Source organism: Notechis scutatus, chromosome 5, assembly GCF_049901735.1.
Source record: "Notechis scutatus isolate UNSWTSFEM ecotype Mainland chromosome 5, rNotScu1.2, whole genome shotgun sequence".
Classification (NCBI taxonomy): Eukaryota; Metazoa; Chordata; class Lepidosauria; order Squamata; family Elapidae; genus Notechis; species Notechis scutatus.
Genome location: NC_142013.1, coordinates 93,187,593 through 93,210,050, shown reverse-complemented (window position 1 = coordinate 93,210,050; position 22,458 = coordinate 93,187,593). Strand labels below are relative to the sequence as shown.

General features: G+C 39.9%; 1 protein-coding gene across 3 annotated transcripts in view; it reads right to left on the bottom strand.

Moving 5' to 3' along the window:
• Positions 1-2,059: 2,059 nt before the first annotated feature.
• Positions 2,060-22,458, bottom strand: part of SLAIN1 (SLAIN family member 1) — a 31,779-nt gene continuing 11,380 nt past the window's right edge. Inside the window, exons 3-9 of one of the 3 annotated variants that reach the window (XR_015749917.1) lie at positions 22,187-22,336; positions 21,020-21,169; positions 19,015-19,362; positions 17,117-17,272; positions 15,619-15,913; positions 12,744-12,879; positions 2,060-2,397 (exon numbers count right to left, since the gene is read on the bottom strand). Coding sequence is in view for 2 of the 3 variants with exons in the window: in XM_087967332.1 (XP_087823458.1) it covers positions 12,804-12,879; positions 15,619-15,913; positions 17,117-17,272; positions 19,015-19,362; positions 21,020-21,169; positions 22,187-22,336 (1,175 nt within the window). In the remaining variant the exon portion in view is untranslated. Of the gene's footprint in view, positions 2,398-10,114; positions 12,880-15,618; positions 15,914-17,116; positions 17,273-19,014; positions 19,363-21,019; positions 21,170-22,186; positions 22,337-22,458 lie in introns of those variants that run through there. The other 2 variants (XM_087967332.1, XM_026668859.2) reach the window with 2 other exon arrangements.

The following is a 22,458-nucleotide window of genomic DNA, read 5'->3' as shown; positions in this document are numbered from 1 at the left end:
TATCTCTAGTCATCTGGGCCAATTCAGTTCCTAAAATTAAATTCATTGACATAATGTGTTTTAATTTTAACATTATTATAAAATATATATTTTTTAGAGTTGCACATGTCAAAAACAAATTACTGCAATTTATCTTGAAGGATTGATACTTTTTTAAAAAAAAATCAGAGGACGAATGTAGGGTTAGAGCAATCTACAATTTCTTTCCTGAAATTCTGAGAAGTATTTATTAAGGTAGATTATATGTGATATTCATGGCAGGAGAGCTTGCCTAGTATTATAAACTATCATTTTCAAATGGACTATTATTTTTGAAAATATGATTTAAATCTGATTTAAAGCTAAAATTCTTCAAGGCGATCGGATTCCAAATAGCAGGTGTGGTTGTTTGTCGTAACTGTCTTATTTCATTCTCACAATAATCTTGGTAAGTAATGCTTGCAAACAGTAATTGGCATTTCCTCAGTAAACTTCATGAATTCAGTTGGGAATTTAAATCTTGCTACCCCCCCTAGTCTGATGCTCCTTGCACTTATAGGCTGGGGTCGGTTTCAAAAATTTTAGCAAAGGGTTGCTGGGTGGGCGTGGCCTAGTCGGCCTCCTGCACCACGGCAGGGTGGGGGTGTTTTTGCCCTGTCCAGGTTCCGGTGGCTTTTCTTGAGCCTCCAGGATGAAAATGGCCTCTGGGAGGACGAAGGCACTCTGGGCTCCGGAGGCTGCCTGAAAGCTGAAAATGGGCCTATTTCTGGCCTTCCTGAACTTCCGGGGAGGCATGTTTTTTGCCCTCCCTGAGCCTCTACACGCGCCCTGCACTTACCTGCATCCAAAACAGGCTGTGTGAGGACTGGGATTTGGGGCTTCTCTGAACTGCACAGAATCTTAGCAAGGGGCTCTCCCGAACCCCCAGTAGCCCACCCCTGCTTATAGGCACATCTGGATCTGATAATTTCTCATGCCTATAATATTTTTACCTATTGGCTGATTTAAGTTTTACTGTGACAACCGTGCTACACATAGTGAAACATACTTTAGAATAATTTCCTTGCTGAATGTGCATTCCATTCCTTCTATATATATATATTTCCTCATCTAAGCTGCCATAAATGTACATCTCCATCTGAAATGTCACAGTTAAGGCTGTTTCTGCATCAAAAGACATTGTCAGTAAACCTGGAAGTCTGTGGTGTTGCAGCAGGAAGAGACTTTACAAGGAATACAATCAGCCTTCATAGCAAATAGACCCACAGTGACCAAATCAGACAATAAAATCCAAGAAAGCAGTATCCCAAGGTCCTTTGAGATAGAGTTATGGATGGAAGGCTTGCTCATTGGTGCTTTGCTTTGCTTGCGGACTCTGCCTCTTGCAAGAGAAAACATTAAACTTTCACACACACACAAATCCCTAAGCAATCAAAAAAACAAAAATATTGTTATGTTCCAGATTTTTTCACTGACAGCTTCAGGAATGTATAGGCAACCCTTATGGACAGTCCTTTTCCTTTGCAAGAAAAGTAGGGAAATCTTCCAAAGGGGTCCCTGATGATCGAAGGCTATACATATGGATCTTCTTGGTACTGAAGGCAGATTTGTTAGAAGATATAGACATAGCATAATGTTGGAGATTGATGTAGTACCAGTGACTGCATGTTAATATCCAATATACTTCCCAGTGACATAATTTATTTAGTTTTTTACCCTAACTACTACCACATCCTGTTATTTGGATTACTTGCTCTTAACAGGCACAGAATAGCTTGGTAGGACATTCACAGGACCTTACAATGCCCATATTAGGTGTTCAAGCCAATTTCCCAACTGCTAACTTCTCCAGAAGTATCATTACCTCAAGCTGTCCATTGTGCTAAAAACCCCTACATGCTTGCAATTAGTTATTAAACTTTGCACAAGACAACCTAAAGATAATTTTAATTCCTGACTGAAGGAACCCTTTTGCATTGGTGTTCCAATTATATATGCTTGCACAACCAAAGTTATACTGATCAACGTTTCCCGTTAGTCATGCTTCACATCTCATCTATTACACAGTGCTATTTTATGTAACCAATAATTTGGTCCTTTATCATTGTGAACAACATTCCCTTGAAGATCCAGATGCCCCCAATTTTGTTGGCCTTTTACAATGTGTTAAATATATATTTAGATATTCCCACAAATATTTTGGATAGGGGGCTAAGTGAGAGCCATTGTTTGTTGCCATGAATTGAACAGGAAAGGTTTTTCAATAACAGGTAGGCATTCATAGGTTTTTGAATATTGATTTTCTGAACTGCATTACTGGGTTTTGGTTTTGATCTCTGTACTCTGCTCAAAGTCACTCTCATGTCTATGTTGACATTAAAGATGGGAAAGTGTAAAGACTTCCATGGGTAGAAACATCTGAGAAAGCAAAGAAAAGACACAAGCATTAGTGACGGGCTTAACATTCAGTAAAAGGAAAAGGCCAGTACCAGAAGCTTTGCCCACACAAGAATTAGCCAGGAAAACTGGCCTTCCTTCCTTCCATGGATGAGAAGAGCAAGAAGCAGGGAACAGATGCTGCAATGGCCTCCTTCTGCAATCCAGACTGGAGGCTTTAAAGAGGCTTCCTGAACTGCTGTAAGTAGCAAATGAGAGAGACAATTTCGCCAAGAGAAATTGTCCTAGAGGTACAGTGCCATTCAAATCAAGAATGCCTGAAGGAAAATATAGCTCTTGGTGTTCCATGATCCTCTTCAAGAGAGCCAGAGCACAGCGCTGCACCAAATCCCTAACAGAAGCAAAGGAGAAATATCTCTTCAACAGTTTTCTCTGCAATGGCTATCCCAGGAACTTCATCCTGCGATGCGTAACATCCAAACCCCCAAAAGCCACACAGAAAAGCGTAGCATGTTAGCAAGTCCTGCCATACATCAAAGACACATCAGAAGTGGCTGCCAGATTACTGCAACCCCTAGGAATAATAATAGCCCACAAACCCACATTCATACTCAGAAAGGAGTTTACAAAGATCGAAGACAGAAAGAACACAGAAGGATAACAGCACCAACATAACAGAGAGAATCAGTTATAACTATTGTAACCAGTTCTATATCGGGCAGACAGGATGGCAGTTAAAAAAATAGAATCCATGAACACCAGCTGGCTGTCAAACGACATGACCCAAAGTCCCTGATCTCCAGTCACACTGACAACACCACCAGTTTGACTGGGAGGAAGTGTGATGTCTTCCTTGGATGACTCCCCAGATTCCTCCTCAGATGTCAGTTCAGGGAAGGATGAACCCATTCCTGGCACATCAGGAACTGATTTGATTGATGGCTCTGAACAGCTGGCCGGAAGAGATTTGAAGGAGGCTTCAGCTGGGGAAAGCTTGCAGTGGCAGATGGACAGCGAAGAGGAGGAGGAGCTGCCTTCTGCACTGATCCAAAAATACGTTGGGCAAAGAAAAGGCAGGAGCAGTGAAAGTCAGCCAGTCTACCAGAGAGGACCTGGGCCCTGTCCATCTTGATGGGCTGCATCAGAAAGCTGGCTATTTATCACAGCAGATGGAGGTGTTGCTGGAAACAATGTGTTTGTTTTCTAGCTGTGTTTTTGTTGTTGTCTTGTTTTCTGCTTCACTCTGGATGGACACTGTGTTTGGAATTGATTTGTGCCTTGTAGACTCTGGAATTTGCTTGCATCATGAGCTCTCTTGTGTGTGTAGATTTAAGTTTGTTTGATGGGGTTATTTGAGCAATTTTCCACTGCTTTGTGGCCATGGGGCCATTGCTTTGTGAACTAATCTTGGCCTGCTTGTGTCTGAACTTAATTGGGAAAGTTCTGAGTCTTGATGAAGGGAATTGGTGGGAAATATTAATGAACTTGTTAAACCACAGTTAGATGTTTGTGTGTTTGTGTGTGAGTGAGCAGGGCAGCATACGAAACCAAAGTCATTGGCCATGCCGAAAGCTAACAGGTATGTGAGTTTATCAAAGCTGGGATTCTACCAATGGGTCCATCCACAAACACATTGACTTAGAATCAGTGTATGAACCAATAAGGAAGCAGATCACCCCAACCAACAACCAACAACAAAACCAACCATCCCCTCACCAGTTGAATTTTGTGCCTTGCAACAACCAGTCACAAGTCCAGAATCAGTCTTGTGATTCAACCAGTCACAAGACCAACCAACCACCCAGGACCTGTATAACTGAACAAAACCCCACTGGAGATGTTACCTAGTTTGGTAATGAAACACAAGCTCACAGGACAAACCTTTGCCTAAATCTACAACCTGAGCTATGAAAATTGTATCATCTCTACACTCAGCTGAATATCCAAATAATGTCAAAGTTTGTTCCAATGTCTGGAGAGACCATAGGAATCTGTATGGGGAGAACAAACTGAATTGATGCATAGACCTTCTGTTTTTAGATCTACTTCGGTTGGAGTTACCCATGTGGAACTGATACACAATTTGGGAGCATACCTGAACTTTCAGTTTAAGCTCAAAAATCAGCGGGCAGTCCCTGCTGCCAGGAAAGCCTTTGCCCTCAACTGAAGATGATTTCCCGCCGCTCCACAACAGAAAGTAAGCTGTGTGTTTTGAATGTTGTAGAACACGGGTGCCAAACTGGTGGCCTGCGAGCCAGAAGTGTCATGCACAGGCCATGCCCACCCCAGTTCCGTGAATGAGAAAAACGTTGCAAAATGTCATGTGATGGCAACGTGATGCAGTAAGTTTGACATCCGTATTCTAGAATGATTATTCAAGTTAAAGTAAAGTAATATTTACCACTATCTGCTTACTTCAGTCAGATTTTCTTGAAAGCATAGGATAAACACACTCAACAAAAGAATAAGAGAAATGATAAGAAAAAGGATTTTATCTGAATATTTTTTAGATTCTGAACCATTGTATTCTTATTTACTTTAGCAATACAAGGACAGATTGGTTGCCTGCAAATCCTTTCACTAGAATTTGAATGAACCTCAGTAAAAAAATATACCAAGACAATTTAGGGTTTTAAATCAGCAATTATTTGGTGTTGTCCCTGACATTTTGGAGTTTTTTTTTAAAATTGATCTTTATATTTCTGTAATGTACCTTCTTGAACAATAACTTGTCACTTCTCCTCCTGTGGAAGACTTTCTCTTTGAAGTCATCTCAATTTCTTTGTGGGATTGTGTAACAATCTTTATTTTTTTCTTCCATTCATTCATGTCCAGTTTCCGGAGAATGCCTGCATAAGTCCCTGCAGTTTCTTGAAGGTTTTCAGAAGTGGTTTGCCACTGTCTCTTTCCAAGGGCTGAGAGAAAGTGACTGGCCCAATGTCACCTAGCTGGCTTCTTACCTAAGGCAGGACTACAACTCATGGTTTGTAGAAAGGGTCTTCAAACTTGGCAAGTTTAAGACTTGTGGATTTCAACTCCCAGAATTCCTGAGGTAACATGACTCGAGGAGGAATTCTGGGAGTTAACGTCCACAAGTCTTAAAGCTGTCAAGTTTGAAGACCCCTGGTTTGTAGCCTGGTGCCTTGATCATTGCAATAAACTGTCTCTCTGTACGAGTCTTAGAAATATCTAAATTCTGTAATAACTTTGATGCCTTGCTGTAAAAATATCTAATTCTTTACTTCAGAGCTTTATCGTTTCTAAGAATCTGTGAAAGCCAATCTATCCATGTACTGAAATACTCTTTTTTTCCTTGTTTTCCCTAAATGGTCATTAAGCAAGGACTACTAAGCTAAATCCTTATTTTTGATGGTACATTTTGTACAATATGTATGCAGGTTACAAATATAGTATCATTACAATTGTCGCATGTAAATTTCATTAAAAATGCATAGAGAAACTACTCTATCGTTTTCTGCATTTCTAATATGAGCTCTGGAATACTTAAAGAGCCATGAGGAAAAGGGTTCCATTAGTGCTAGTAGACATCTTGATTGCTCTAAATACCTCCCTGCAGCTACATCTGGATGTTCAATCCAGGCAATTACAAACCAAGTAGAAACTTAATAATTCATATCCTAATCAAGGATTTAAGAATTAATAAGAAATTTCTAAGAATATAGCCATCAAACTTGACAGCTTTAAGACTTGTGGATTTCAACTCCCAGAATTCCTCCTCCAGTCATGTTAGCTCAGGAATTCTGGGAGTTGTAGTCCACAAGTCTTAAATTTGCCAAGTTTGAAGACCCTTGATATAGGCAGTTCCCAGAAGGTTTTTTTTTTTTTAAGTGTGTTTGGGTCTGGTAAAATCAATATTTCTAGATTTCGAGGAAGTCTTTTAGGCATTGCTCTGAAGCCTCCAAACACGATTTGTGTAACGATTGTGTAAAAAGTCCTAATTTTTTAATAATTTATATATTTTGTCATTTTTTTGTTATATAATAGAATAACTGTTGGAAGGGACCTTGAGGTCTTCTAATCCAACCCTTTGCCTAGGCAGGAAATCTTATGAACAAGATGTCTATCTGTTTGGGCCTTAAAGTCTCATAAGAGCTCAACTAGCTCATTTTCCAAAATCTTGTTCACCTGATGTAGTTTTTATTACCTTGAAATCAGTGGTGGGATTCAAATTTTTTTACTTCCAGTTCTGTGGGTGTGGCTTGGTGGGTGTGGCTTGGTGGGCCATGTGACTGGGTGGGCATGGCTTTTTTTCTTTTTTTGCAGCCCCCCCCCCACTCAGTTTTTGGGCCTTCTGCTCCCAGAAGGCTCCTCTGGATCTCAGGAAGAAAAAACCAGAGCATGGGAGGGGCACGCAGCACCCCTCCATCCTCCGTTTTGGGACCTTCCTGGCCTCAGAAGAGCCTTTAGGGGGGCATTTTTGCTCCCAGAAGGCTCCTCTGGGGCTCAGGAAGGCAAAAAAATTTGTGTCTCAGTGTAAATGGCATGGTCTTCAGAAAAAAAAAATAACAGTATACATATTGCTAACTGCGGACCGACTTAAAATGTAGCCATGAGTGAAAGACCATTAATGGTATTAATTAATGCTATTAAATATTAATGCCACACTATAGCTTACTTTTAAGTAACCCCAACCTAGGGGAAATGGATTTTAATTTATCTCGAGAACAGAAGCTGCCCCTTCTTCTTTTTTCCACACGAAAAGCAGCATATTTTCTACATTATTCAAAAGTAGGTGATAGTTTATTTTGAAAATGTCACAAATAGGGAGAGTATAATTTTACCCAAGGGTGGGGGGAAAGGATTTGCACACCTAAATAAGCCTGTGCAGTTTGGACAGGAAAGCAGTTGTGATATTCTAAGTTGAAAAACACCACAGGAAGGGTTGGAAAAAGGTTATTTGAGAACCTTCATTTCCACATCTTTAGAAATTTGGATTTGTTTTAATGCAAAACAGACCTATTCTCACAATTTGCATTTCTTAGTTATCTTGACCTAGCTGTCAAGATAACTAAGAAATGCAAATTGTGAGAATGTCGGTTCCTAATAGCAATGTCACAATGTCACCCACAACTATATAAGAGGTTGAATTTGTACTGCAATGTCATATATTATGCCCATGATATGCTGACCCCCCCCCCCCCAATTTAATTTGTTTTCTCACTAGCTAGGGTGTCTGATGCCTTATGATGGAATCTAGCATAGATTTGCTTTTTTATTGTATGTGTACAGATTAACTTTCATAATTTCTAAGTGTTTCTCCCTAAAATAAATTAAGTGCAAAACTCCAGATTTTGAATGGTTTTTGGTTGGCAGCCACAAATTGAGGATAGAAGATAAGAATCTGATAGCAAACCTTCCAGTTGGCCTTACAGCCAAACACAATGACATTTATAGGACATACAACTTAGAATAATAGGTTGGAAGTCATCCAGTCCAACCCCAAGCCCAAACAGGAGACCTGTGGACCAATGGCTGACCAGTCTCTTCTTGAAACCCTCCAGTAATGGAGCAGCCACAACTTCCGAAGGTAAGTTGTTCCATTGATTATTCTGTCAGGAAATTTCTCCTTAATTCTAGATTAGATCTCTACTTAATGAACTTTCACCCATTTCTTCCTGCCCTGCCCTGCCCTCAAGTGCTTTGGAAAATAGCTTCTTCTCTCTTGACAATCCCCAAAGTACTGGGTTGACTGCTACCATATCACCATAGTCCCTCTCTTCATTAGACCAATTATACCTAATTCCTTCAATTGTTCATCATACAGTTTTGCCTCCAGACCCCTGATCATTTTATTGCTCTTTCCATTGTCTCAACATCTTTTTTGTATCATGGTGAACTGGGCATAGTATTCCAAGAGTAATCTCACCGGTGCGGTATAAAGTGGTACTATCACTTCACATGATCTTGATGCCATCCCTGTTGATGCAACTTAAGAGTACATTAGGTTTTTTTGGCAGCTGCAACTCACAGCTAGCTCATGCTTAAGTGATAGTTCACTAGGACACATAGATGTATGATCCTATGTATGTATGTATGTGTATGTATACTGAGGTTCATGTTGTCTAGCACTTTTCATATCATACTGAATTTATGAATTTCACTCGTAACGCAAACCACCAGGAACTCATAAAGCAACTATGTATAGTTTATAAGTCATTAATAGTAGAATCTGCAGATTACAGGTTTGACGTATACTGTTCAACAGTCCCTTTGTTGACTCTGCTGTAAGTATTGATAAGTTTTCTCCAGGAAAGATCAGGGATCACTGGAGTAAATGTTTTCTTTCCCACTTGCTAACACCATGATAAACACTATGGTACGCAATCTGATATAGCATTGCGATTTTCTTTGGTTTAGCTGTCTATTCATACGGACATCCAAAAGGTGCTTTTTCAATAGGCAATTGGACTTTCTTGTTTTTCTTTGAAGATGTTTCACTTCTCATCCAAAAAGCTTCTTCAGTTCTGACTGGATGGTAGGGAATTGATGACCCTGAGGACACAGATAAACCTGCAAGTGGCCTTAACAACTCTCTAAAAGAATGCAAATGACCAGCTGTCTGTGAAGAATATAAATCTTTCCATTCCCTGCCACCACCCTGCCAGAATCAGTTGAAGATAAACTCACCCAATGAATGCTTTTCAAGCATGTCATTCTGAAGGCCTCTAATTGTTTTAAGATGGTTAAAAAGTAAATATTTAGAAATTAAGATTTCTGAACGTAAGTGTCCTTTAAAAAGCTATACCATGGTTGTGAGAAAGATGGCTAATTTCTTTGTCTCCTGTCTATGGAGATTATCAGTCATTGAGGTCATGATTGTCCCAAAGATACTTTTTCAAGAGGCAGCTGGATTTTCTGAACCAGCTGCCTGCAAGGAGTATAAATCCTTTTACTCCCCACTATCCTGTCAGAGCTGAAGAAGCTTCTTGGATGACAAGTAAAATGTCTTCAAAGAAAAACCAAAAAGTCCAGTTACCTCTTGAAAAAGCACCTTTCAGACAACCATGACCTGGATGACTGAGAAACTCCAGAGATATTCACATGGACAAGAATGTCCAAACTGGAGCAGAACACAAAAGCTTTTTTTTTTTTCAACCTTTTACTTTATTAAATTCAAATTGAGAAAAGATTGCAGGGGAAAAAAGTTCAGGCTTCGTTTAGCTCGCTCAGGGTAATGTGTCCACTTTCTGCTGTACAGTTACTTTATTGGGTGGAATTTGGAGGAGCTGCATCACTGGTGGGATTCAAATAATTTAACAACCGGTTCTCCCAGGGTCAGGTTGGAGGCGTGGACCATCCCCATCCTACAGCTCCACCGCACATGTGGGACGATCCTCCTGCAATGGCCAACCTGACCCTGATGAACAGGTTGTTAAATCACACACACACACACACCACTATCGAAGTGGATCCTGGGTGCTGCACTATGCTGCAATGGAGAAACGGGCAATGGAGCGCTCGGCATGAGGGGAGGAGGAGCAAGGAGAAGAAAGCAGCGTTCTCCTTCCCTTGCGCTGACCACTCCGTTGCCATTACTACACTACACCGCAGCACCCAGGATCCACTTTGATAGCAGGGGAGAGGGTAATTTAACAACCAGTTTGTGTGAACCGGTGCGAACCAGCTGAATCGCACCACTGAGCTGCATGACTTGTAGAGATGCATCAGGTACATATTTGTTTATTTATTTATTTTCTTCTGCTCTATTGTATCCAATTTTCAGAAACTGCCCAGATAGGTTCCTGCCATTTTCCTGGCAGCAAAACTCCTAACCAGGAGTTAAGGTATCTTTAATTTAACTTGCTAAGGTATTTTTAATTTACCTTGTGATTGGTTACCTCAATCAGACTGTATACTTATTAATTAAATAAAAACAAAGCAGAGCCAACACAGATGGCCCATTTCTATTGCACATGCCAAAATATTCTATTGCTGAAATAAATGTCTTTATTCCTGAAAATTTCTAGATCTGCAGAGCACAAGTGGTAGTCAAGTATCCAAATCATCCTCTTTAAGTAAGAAAGCATTTATTAGTGCAATTCAAATGTTTTGCCAAAGTTTTATCAAAAATGTAATACTTCCATGAAAACATATTCATTTCCATCATATACAATTGTTAATAAAACACTGCAAGTGTATTCTTTATAATAAAGTATTGAAATCTGACTATATAAGTAGGAGATCACTGCAACTTTTTAGTGCAATGCAATTTACACATTTCCTTAGAAATAGAACATCGTGGTAATAAATTAACAAGGAGGTGAGGGAACAAACTCATGGCAATTTAAATTAAAATCCTGTTAAGTGCATACTGTTATATCATACATTCACTAGCATATTTACCATCCATTCAGTCTTCATCTAAATCCAATCTCTGCTTTCTGTTCCTTCTTCCTCCCCACTCCTGTATCCTTACACCCACGTGATTGACTGTTATCATTTAAATTACTGTTTCATGTTGAAGACTGATTGGAACTTTCATTGAGTATTTGACCAACTTAGCATAGATCTATATAAAGTTGGCACAGATAGACTTCATTGGATTTAGGTATACACTTAACATATATCCTGACCAAATACTGATTATTAAAAGACAAAATATATATAGAGAGAACATACATGAAAATTTTGACACTCTTTTTCAAGCAAATACAAAAAAGATATCAAGTGCAAAAAATATGCTTTCTTGAAAAGACTATAAAAAAATGAAGTAGGTAATAATTTGTAAATCTACAAGGTAAAAAATGCCTAGCTAAAGAGAGAAAGAAAGCAAGGAACACATGTTTAAAATAAACTCACTTCATTCTGACTTGACATTCAGAAGTCACATTTTGACTCCCCGAGAGGGACACTTCAGGTACTTTGTGCATGTATTTTGAAACGTTAAATAAGAACAATGCAACACTAACTTCATAATACAGATAGTCCTTGACTTACGATCATTTAACAACGCTTCCAAGTTACAACGGCCTCGGAAAAAAATGACTTACAACCTTGTCCTTGAAGCTACAACTGGTGCACCATAACTTGCCACAGCCAACTTGCTGCGGGACAATTTGCCACAGCCAACTCACTGCAGCTCAGCTCACTGTGGGACAATTTAACAATTCAATTTCATTATTTAAAATAAATTTTAAAAAGTATTTTAATTTTTGTCATTCACATTTCATTCTGTCCCTCTTTTGCATCCTTTCTGTTGTGGTTCGTCAGCAGCCAGTGCAGACGGCAGCGGAATTGGACAGTGAGGAAGAAAGGGAGTCTGGAGAGGACTCAGATGAGAGTCCTGCATCTGATGCAGGGATGGGGCCAGGACCATCTGGGAGCGGGGTGCTGCCTTCGGAGCCTGGCAGCAGCAAAGCAGAGGACCCAGGGGAGCCTGTTCCCAGTGTCCATGTGCACAGAGTTGCTAGAAGGCGAGAGCAGCTGAAACAGAAGGGGTGACCTGGGAGTAAGGCTGGGAGGTGATTGCCTCTCCCATAAGGGATAAAAGTCAGACATTAATGCTGAAATCTTTGCAGGAAGCAAAGTAGTTCGATCGGTTCAGAGTCATCCTTGAAGCTGTGTACTCTGGTCGTTTTTTTCTGATACTTCGGTTGCTTTCTGTTATAATTAATTTGGATACTTCTGTTTTTGGCAGCATTCCACAGCACTGAAAGGCATGTGGTTATCTTGGGGAACTGTTTCAAATTAGTTCTGGCTAGAAATGAAAGTAATTCCCAGCGTTGCATTAAAATAGGTTTTGCTTTTAAAACAAGTTTGTGTTTCATTATGTTTGACAAAGCCTGGGTCAGAACATTTTCTTTAGAGATTCTACTGCACCGTTTCTTTACCGTAACTCTTGTCCCGTGGCAACTTGTCCTGTGGAAAGTTGGCCGTGGTGAGTTGGCTGCATCAAATTGTCCTAGACCTGTTTGCAGTCAGATGATTGCAATTCAGGTACATGGCAACTGGCACTGGTTGCAATTAAGGGGCATTGCGTGTACAATCTTTGCAGCATCTTGTCGTCACATAATTTGCAATTTATGATTTTCCCGGTTGGCTCCCAACAAGCTAAGTCAATTGGGGAATCCAGATTTGTTTAACAAACAATGATTCTCTTAATGACTATGTGAATCACTTCATAACCATGGTAAAATGAGGTCCAGTTTCATGATGACATGTTTAATGACTATATTGCTCAGCAGCCAACATTTCAACCCCAACTGTGGTTGTAAGTCTAGAACTATCTGTACTGCTTTTTGCTTAAGCAGACAATTAAGTGCAATATATTTAGTGACAATGATAAGTACAGAAGAATAAGAATAACGAAGAGCACTAAGTTATAGCACTCCCAAAGTTATATTTACCCAGCCAGCTGGGTAGGAGATCTGAGCTATTTCTTGAATGGGATTCAGATTGACCTGACATCAATAACAGCCATCTCTCCAATTACCATCCCGTAGAGTAGTAAATGAAGAAAGAGGTTTCGGTGGCTGGAGAAAACTGTTTAAAAAAACAAAACAAGTTAAACATAAAATAAGGCGAAGTCCTTTTCTCCAAGGAAAGACATCACAATAGCTAATGTCAAGACAACTGCTCAGTTAAAAGAATTCATACCTTGCCAACACCAATTTATTGGCTGTATAAAACCAAAGGCAGTCCAGAATGAATAGGATTACAGCACAAACCAACTGAAACAACTATTTAATCCGATATCTACCTATTGATATCGATGTTTCCCATTATTTACTACTTGTCACTTTCCAACTGCTGATACCATGGATTATTTTTGCATCTTTTGCATGTAAATCTCTGGTGACTCAGTTCTCCAATATAGCATGTCACTAACAACCTCATATCCATGCTGACACCGAAAAAAAAAAACATTTAGTGTTTACTTTGATAATAAGCAGAGAGAAGGTTATTGTCAGGATTCCAGCAGTTACCCCAATTAAATCATTAGTCTGGGGGGGCTGGGGGCAGACGAGGTAGGGGCCTCAGCGTTGATCCGACCATGGGTTTTAATAGGCTACTATGGAATACCGGGTGTATTTTCTCTAACAATCGGGGCAGCTTCAATTGCACCGTGACTGGGTTGATAAATCTTTATTATGGGGAATGGTCCCATGAACGTTGGCCCCAAATTCTTGCTTGGGAGTCTTAACGTTTTCTATACATGTTTTATAGTTGCCAGTTACATTCTCATAGGGAAACTCCCCTAAAAGACTAGTATCAGTATCAGATATAAACTCAAAGTTAGAGGTGACTAGTATCAGTATCAGATATAAACTCAAAGTTAGAGGTGGCTTGTTAGTTTCAATAAACCCAGTATCAGCTGGTAAGCCTGAGCTGGATTAATTTATAAGCAGGTGGGAGACTGCTACAAAGAATTGTCTGGATGCTCCTGGAATTGCACAATGAAGGTTGCCTCATCAGTACAGAAACCTCTGGGTGGAACTGAAGATGACAGAAGATTAAAATATGCATATTGCCAGACAATGAGCTGCCAATCTGAATGATGGGTACCCATTTATGTCAAATGTAAATGATGTTATATGTATGTTAATATGCATGGAGTTAAGTAAAGTTGAAAAATGGAGTTTAGAAGAGGGGGGAGTTATTATATTGCAAAACTGTCCTTCCACAGAAGCAAAATCTGAATTCTACTGGACTCAAATAGAGCTGTGATACCCTGGCAGGAACATTCTATTTAGGAAACATGACAATCACAAGCTTTCTTTTATGGAGAGAATAAAAAGCCACAGTTTACTCAAGTAATTAACATACTAAACCAAATATACTCACCCAGACAATGAAACAATGCTTCTCCTAGCAAGTTGCAATCATTCAAAAAAAAAAAATTCTTAGGTTGATGGGAGAACACCATGCAACCTATTATTCATTTCCCGAAGCATTATGAAATATTTCATCTTATACACTACTTCTCATTATTTTTACTTCTCTGGACTGAATCCCCTAGAGCAGTAAAGTAGTGGCGCATAATGTAGTGGTAAAAACCTATTGGCCTGTAGCATGGCAGCTACTGCTGCTTTTTGACAATATTGTAGGTGGTCACTGATAAAAACCTGCTTCAAGTCAAGCTCAGCTCTGATTAATACATTTTATCAGTGATTGTCCATTGCTTTTCCCAATTTACTAACCTAGAAGTCTGGGATTCTTGGCCTTTTTCCTCTAAGGACTAGCTAAACCTGAATCTGTTTAGCATCCAATCCCAGATACGGTTAGTTAGATTTTGCCATCAGTTGAAAGAGTTCTGATTTAAGCCTTAAAATACGAAAATAAGCCAAAATATGAGGAAATTGTCATATATTTCATGTTTTCGGCTTTCCCATTGAAAACCTACTCAGATTTCAGGTGGGGTACCCAATTTTGTGCGATTCATTCATTCCATGATATTTTAGATAATTTGATGAAAATGAATTATTTTGGAGCATTATGCCATTAGGAGAAGTTAGATGTGGCCACAAGGCTTCTAAGGGTCACATTTACTAACACCCACCAGTCGTTTAAATAGTGTCCCTCAAGATTTTTCCCTGAAAAAGCAGTGGCTCATATCAGGAGAAAGGGTGGTTACTTCTCCTCTTTAGTTTACATTTTGCTCTGATTCAGATGACCTGTAATAGATTTCCCTTATTGGTACAGTTTATGATTAGGGTTAGAATCCAAAGAATCCACCAAGAATCTGATGGACATCACACTCCTACCTTACCCAAATATTAAGTTAATGCAGATACAGGTAGTTCTCGATTTACAAGCACAATCGACCCCAAAATTTCTGTTTAGTGAGATGTTGGTTGAGTGAGTTTTGCTCCTTTTTACAATATTTCTTGCCGCAGCTGTTAAAGCGAATCACTGCAGTTGATAAGTTAGCAACCTGATTAAGCAAAACTGGATTTCCCCATTGACTTCGCTTGTCAGAAGGTTGCAACGGTCATAAGTATGGAACCAGTGGCCAAGCATCTGAATTTTGATCACTGATCATGGGGATGCTACAAAAGTTGTAACTGTGAAAAATGGTCATAAATCATACTTTTCAGGGCCGCTGTAACTTTGACCAGTCGCTAAAGGAACCATTGTAAGTCGAGGACTACCTGTACTTGATATATGAGAATTCTTACTCACTTAGGCATCTCTAGACTTCATGACAGAACTTCAGGGGAGTGGGGATTATTCTTTAAAGATTATAAGCTCAATTTCTCCTTCAACAAAATGTATTCTTACCTTCGAATTGGCTGTGCAATTTTGCTCCTAGGTATACTGCTTCCACCGATGGCCAGGGAAGGCCTAGGAAGACTACTACGAGTTACAATATTTGTGTTTGCAGTCTTGTTTGGCACTGGAATGCTTGTACTGGAATGCATTTGCAAGCTGCTGTTGGACAACCCAAGGCTACTGCCGCTGTTACTTCCTTGAACTGTTGGACTCACATAGGCCATAGCTTTGAGGGGCTGCCTGGCAGATATTGGAAAGTGTCCCACGCTGTGGACTCTGTGTTGAAGTTGCCCTGGTGAAGGAACTAGAAAGAGGAGAAATAGAACAGATTAACGGAGAACTGTAATTTAAGAGAAATGTAAATAATTCCTGACAGTGATTCCACATCAGTGGTGGGATGCAATTTGTTTTACTACCGGTTCTGTGGGAATGGCTTGGTGGGCGTGGCAGGGGAAGGATACTGTAAAATCTCCATTCTCTTCCCACCCCACTAACCTGCTTTCCAGCTCCGTTCTCCTGTGCAGGGCAACAAAAAAAGACCCAGACAATCAGCTGGGACTCGGGAGGCAGAGAATAGATGGGGGTGGGGCCAGTCAGAGGTGGTATTCTGAGCTATTTGAAATTTCCGCTACCGGTTCTCCAGAACTGGTCAGAACCTGCTGAATACCACCTCTGCTCCACATATTAACACGAGGAAGTAAATTATTTAAACAAATGTACTATATAAGAATGTATTCAGATGCTAAGTTATTATATAGTTCTTTCCTGTTGCACGTGCCGGGTGGCTGCTCTTCTGGTTTCCGGCATGCGCATGTTCACCGGCACCTGGCCTTCCAGTTTCTAACATGCATGCGTGCGTGAAGACCAGCTGGTCGGTGGACATGCACATGCCAGAAACTGGAAGAGCAGGTGCCTGTCATGTGCATGCGCACTGGGCGGCTACTCTTCTAGGTTCCGGCAATCCCAGGCGCGTGAAGACCAGCTGGCTGGTGTGCCGGAATCCGGAAGAACAACGGGTGACAGCTTGCGTGCCCAGAGAGATGGCTCTGCATGCCACTTGCGGTACGCATGGCATATGTTCGCCATCACGGCCCTAGCATATTTGGCAGATTCACATTTGAACAACAACCCCGAGACCCCTGAAGTCCTACCCGTTTCTGATCATGAATCAACTGCTCTGAGGAAACAATTCCTGAGGAAGGGAAGGAGGGAAGAAAAAAAGTCATACTGCCTGCAATTGTTTGGAAAGCTACAGATATAAATTTAAGGTGATACTGAAAAGAAAAAAACGACCAGAAGCAAGAACAACAAAAAATATTCTAAAGTAGTTCCCCTCCCCCCCCCCAACACCTAAATCTGGGGCCTTGCTCGTTCCTATCAATCCCAATGATTTGCCATAGGAACTATAGAACTATTGGATCAAAAGATCCAAGATCAGGAAAGAATGGTAATCAAACAGCTTTCAATGAATACATAAATAAAAAAGCATGAACATTCTCATACTTACTGCAAGACTGAATTCTAGATACCCCATTACTGGCTCCATGCAAGTTAGAATCAAAACTTAGGCTGTTCCTCACAGAACCAGCAGGGCTGCTGTTTGCATTGACAGTAAGGGTACTTGGCATTCGAGCTAAATTAGGCATGCTTCTTCGGAGTTTGTCTGCAGCAAAAGTAAGACATTTGCATGGTCTGAAAAAATCAGGTATGGATTTCAAAGAGATAGTTCTTTTGGATCAAGTCAAAATGACCAATCGATGTGGGATTTACAGAAGGACGCAGCCGTTCAAGCAAGCTAATAATGGCAAAATCTTATCTGTTTTGATTGTACCGTGCCAAAATCCCCTATGGCAATATGTTAACTTAGAAAACTCCAACAATATTTTTTTCACACTAAGATCCCATTTCTGGGGTGGGAATAATGCTGATTGTGATATTTCAAAAAAAAAAAAAGAAAGAAAGAAATGGGAGGAATTTGCCCTAGGTGGCTCTGAAAGTTTTCAGTTCAGAAAATCTATGCCAGTTGAAGCTACTTCAATTCAGTCTTAACCTTCCTTACTTCGTATTTCCTCTCCCTTCTGGTCCTAACTTGCTTGATCGAAAGAGTGGTAGGAAAGGTTATGTATTAACTTCTACCTTAATTTTTGTGCCATCCCAACTTTGAAAATTAAATCTGTGCTAACCAACCAAGTCAGATGTATTCAAGAATGATGCTTTTTGCCCTAAAAGGACTTTAGCTCTGCTGCAGTCCCAAAACAGTCACAATATGTGGTGAATAGATTTAGCAGGTTTCAAGCTGCCTGGGCTTGAAGGAAGACAAAATGACGTATATCTTATCTAGAAATAAACAATAACCTATCATCATAAAATAAACTAGTTCAAATCCCAGCTAGCTATAATTTATATGCCTTCTTGTCAGAACTTCTGACATAGTATTTGCCAGGTGTACTTAATTATAAAGCTGTCAAATACTGTTAATATATAATTTAATGATAATTTAATATAATGTAATATATATTTGAGGGACGCAGTGGCTCAGTGGCTAAGACACTGAGCTTGTCTATCAGAAAGGTTGGCAGTTCAGCACCACGTAACGGAGTGAGCTCCTGTTACTTGTCCCATTCTGCCAACCTAGCAGTTCGAAAGCATGTAAAAATGCAAATAGAAAAATAGGGACCACTTTGGTGGGAAGGTAACAGTGCTCCATGTGCCTTCGGTGTTTAGTCATGCTGGCCACATGACCACGGAGACATCTTCGGACAGCGCTGGCTCTTCGGCTTTGTAATGGAGATGAGCATCACCCCCTAGAACTGGAAATGACTAGCACGTATGCACAAGGGGAACCTTTACCTTTTACCTAATATATATTTAATAATATATATTAAAAGAATGTTTTCTCTTCCAAAATTAAAGAAATGCTGACAGAATTAAGAATTTTAATGCAAAACAACAACAACAATAATAATAATGATCAGCTAGCAGCATCTATTACTCAGGGTTACCCCAATAATAAATGCAGCTTACTGAGATGCATGGATTTTGATCCTTCATTTAAATTAACCTTTACTTAATACCTTCCAACTGTATTAGAATATGACTCCAATTCCTGTTGGGATGGTTGTGATGGCTGAGAGTAACAAGGTTGCCAGAGCTCCACTTGAAGCAGCAAAACTCATACTGCTGAACACAGGAATCCTCTTCTTATGGAAGAGAAAATGTGTGCTTGTGTGAGGAAATAAAAAAAAGAAATTTGAAGGAAACTACTTCCAGAATATTAAGCCTTTATGAATTATTTTTAGGCATATTGTCAAAAAAAGCACAGCCCACTAGTATTACAGTGTGTTCAGGATCAGATATAAGCTGATGTCATGAAAAACTGCGGTTACACAAGCCAGCCACTCTTACCTCCATTAATTCTGCTTGACTGAGACTCCAGAAGATTTGGGGGTTGAGGAGAACAAAATGGCTGCTGTTGATTATTACTGTAGGGAAAATATGGGGAAACTGGGCTCCTCCTACAGTCACGTATATTGGAAAACGTTTGGGAATGGGGAATTCCTTTTTGGAAAGGAGAACAACGTGTGAGTCGAGGCTGTGGAGGAGGTAAGTGGGCAAATTCCTCTTCCTCATCTTCAAGGCTATAACGATCAAATTCCTGGTCACCACTGGTCCCTTTTTTGATCAAAGGAAGAGATACATTGGAACTGTTTCTTGACACTGATGTCGACGTTGAAGCATAGTCTTGCCTCAGGCCTGTAAAAGAAGACAAGATCCAAAATACAAAAGTGGTAAAAACTATATTTCTAATAATAATATAAATATAATTGCATTACTATTTTAATCTTGCCGGACAAACCATGATCAAAGAAGCAAGAATTACAGAGATTTCAGTAAGGTTTCTTTAATGGGAATCCAGGTAAATACATACTCTTTGGAACTGTAAGAGGAAATTTCCCAGCCTTATTTATACCAAGTTCATTAAAACAGTCTGTCTGAATTCTTTAAAACACTTTGTCACACCTGCCACAAACTAAAACCTCTAAATAGAAATGACCCTTGGCTCTGTTTATTGAGAAAGGTATAGTTTTATCAGAAGTCAAGTGCACTGAGAATTGTGCGCCAAAATCCCTAAGTTCAACTTTGCTTTCCCTTAGCTGCCTCCCATTGCTGCTCCCCCCCCCCCCAACTACGCCGATCAATCAAGTTCAAGCAAGATGTTTTCAGAATGGTCACTTCAAGCACAGGTTGGTATGCGCTGCCTTCTTCTCCCAGCCGGCTGACCGTGAAACAGCATTCTGGGGAGAATACAGCAATTACTTTCACGTTCACCAAGTGGCAGTTATTTTCACTCCCCCCAAGCATCCACCTTCCCATCCACGCTCCCCAGAGTCTGTGGCACGTCGTCACCGCATGATATCGAAACACAAGCAAATGTGAGGTGGCAGCTGGCCTGCTTCTTTCTAGGTTTCTTTCCATTCAGGTTGTCATTCAATGAGATAAGCTATCAGCTGATTTTCCTGTCAAATCTTGATTATTTACATTCACCCTCTGTTCCATTCCTTTCCCAGAACCACACAATCTCTTACAATAGATGCCATTAGGTTGGTAGAAAAACACGGCATTGCACCTGTATAGTAATCTTCACATTGCAAAAATTCAGTTCAGATCAACATCAATTAAAAACGACTATGCATAAATTTTTAGCACAAAAGCGACACACTGCCATTTTCTTTTTATGCAATTAGCACACTCTTCACTCCAATTAGGTTTCTTCTCTTTGCAGTGGATCAAATGCCATATTAAGTTAGGACAGTTAATTGAGATTTACATTGGCTATTCAATTAAGTTCTTGAAAGTATATGAGCATACACATTTTTAAGGCTTTGAAGTACTCCATATGCAAAGGCAAATGTACGACTGTGTATATACAATACCAATCTCCTACTCCTTCAATTCAATGCCTATTTTCCAGGGAACAAAGCAATTCAATTTTGTAAAAATATGTAGATGTTTTAAGGAGTTACGGAAAAGTAGTATGCAAACACTATTTTCCCTTAAAAACCAAAATACTATAGCACATTTGCATTTTTTTTTAAACTTATCTTCTACAAAATCATGTTATTTTGCAAAGATCAAGCCTTTTTTTCTAATCAGAAAGCAAAAAAAAACCCAACAAGGGTCGGCGCGACGTGCAATATGTTCACATTGGTGCAATAGGATTGTGTGTTTGTTAGTAGGATTCATTGGGTTAGGGATTTTCTGTCTTTCACTGTGAGTTGCATTGTATTGGGGGAGGTGCACTAAGGAAGGCTCAGCCAATCTCGTTGTACACATGTTGTACACCGACAATAAAGGTTTAAATATATAAATGCAACTATTTAGAAAAAGGAAAATAAAAATTTCAACTCACTCTCTTCTTGTAGCCGAGCCATGATCTGGACATCTGTGAGGTCTTGTAGTTTGTACCCCATGGAAATGGAATCATCTTCTAATTCTGAGGTGCTCAATTCACTGTCCAGAGATGACTGGGGACTAAGAGGGGAGCTTCTAGAAATGCAATCTGTTGAAAAACATTAAATCCATAAACATTTCATAAAGATAACAGCACTAGTTTATAGATTAATAAACTAAGAATGTGACTGTTATATACAGTATGTCTGCATCATCCCAATATCATAAATATCTATTTGGATGAAAAACTCAATGACACTATAGAACGGGGTGTCAAACTCGATTTCATTGAGGGCCGCATCAGGGTTGTGTTTGACCTCGGAGGGCTGGGATGGGCATAGCTAGCTTGACGTCACTCATGTTGGGGACACCTGTGGTGGCCAAGTGCTAAGTCAGGACTTCCCTCAGACCCTCCCTCTCTCTCATTATAATCTCCTTCCTTCCTTCTTTTCATTCTTCCTTCCTCCCTCGATCCCTCCTTTTCTTCTTCTTTCCTTCCCTCTTCATTCTCCTTTCTTCTTCCTTCCCCTCTCTCCTTATTTTTCCTTCCTTGCTCTCTTCCCATCTTTCCTCCTTTGTCTCTCTTTCCTCTTTCCCTTTCTCCTTTCCTGTCCCTTCTTGGATGCTCAAATGTAAAAGAGGAAACATTTCTCCATTTGCTTTGTTTTTAGTTTGTTTTGCTAGCCCTCTGCCAGCGAAAACAGAGCCTGGGAGGGCAGGTGTGCCCCTGGGTTGGTCCTTTGTGGCCCGTGGGTCTTGAGTTTGACACTCCTGCTACAGAAAATGTACCAAACCCACCCCAGCAATCCAATGATATGCATACTTTGCATATGGTTATTAGGAATGTGGATGACACCTGAGCACCATTTTATGTTATTCATTAAATAGATCCTCTTTTACAAAGCTGAAAAAAGATGCTGCTGCTTTGAGTTGATTCATTAAGTAGAACAAAGAAAGAAAAATGAAAACTGCAGTACGGATTTATTTTAGATTTGGGGTTCCTAGTTATTTTCTGTCTATTCCTAGTTTTCCTTACAGAGGGACCTTAAATATACCCTCTGTAAACCTATAGGACTTGGGCTGAGAGAATATTAAATTGCTATGTTAGTAAGAAAGTAGGCATTACCTGTTTGTTCAGGTGTTAATATTGCTTTGCTGAAGGTTTTAGGGAACGCAGGGCTGTTAAAGCTATTGCTATATGGAGTAAACCTTGCAACAGGACTATAAGGAAAAGCCAAGGATACAGATGAAGAGAAGAGACTCCGCCATCTACTAGCTGTTAGTGGGCACAGAAAAGAAAATATCAGTTTGTATTTAGCAACAGATTGCATATCTATTGGGAAGTTAATATCACAAGAAAGATCAAACATTATTGATATATGTGCATCTAGCAAGATA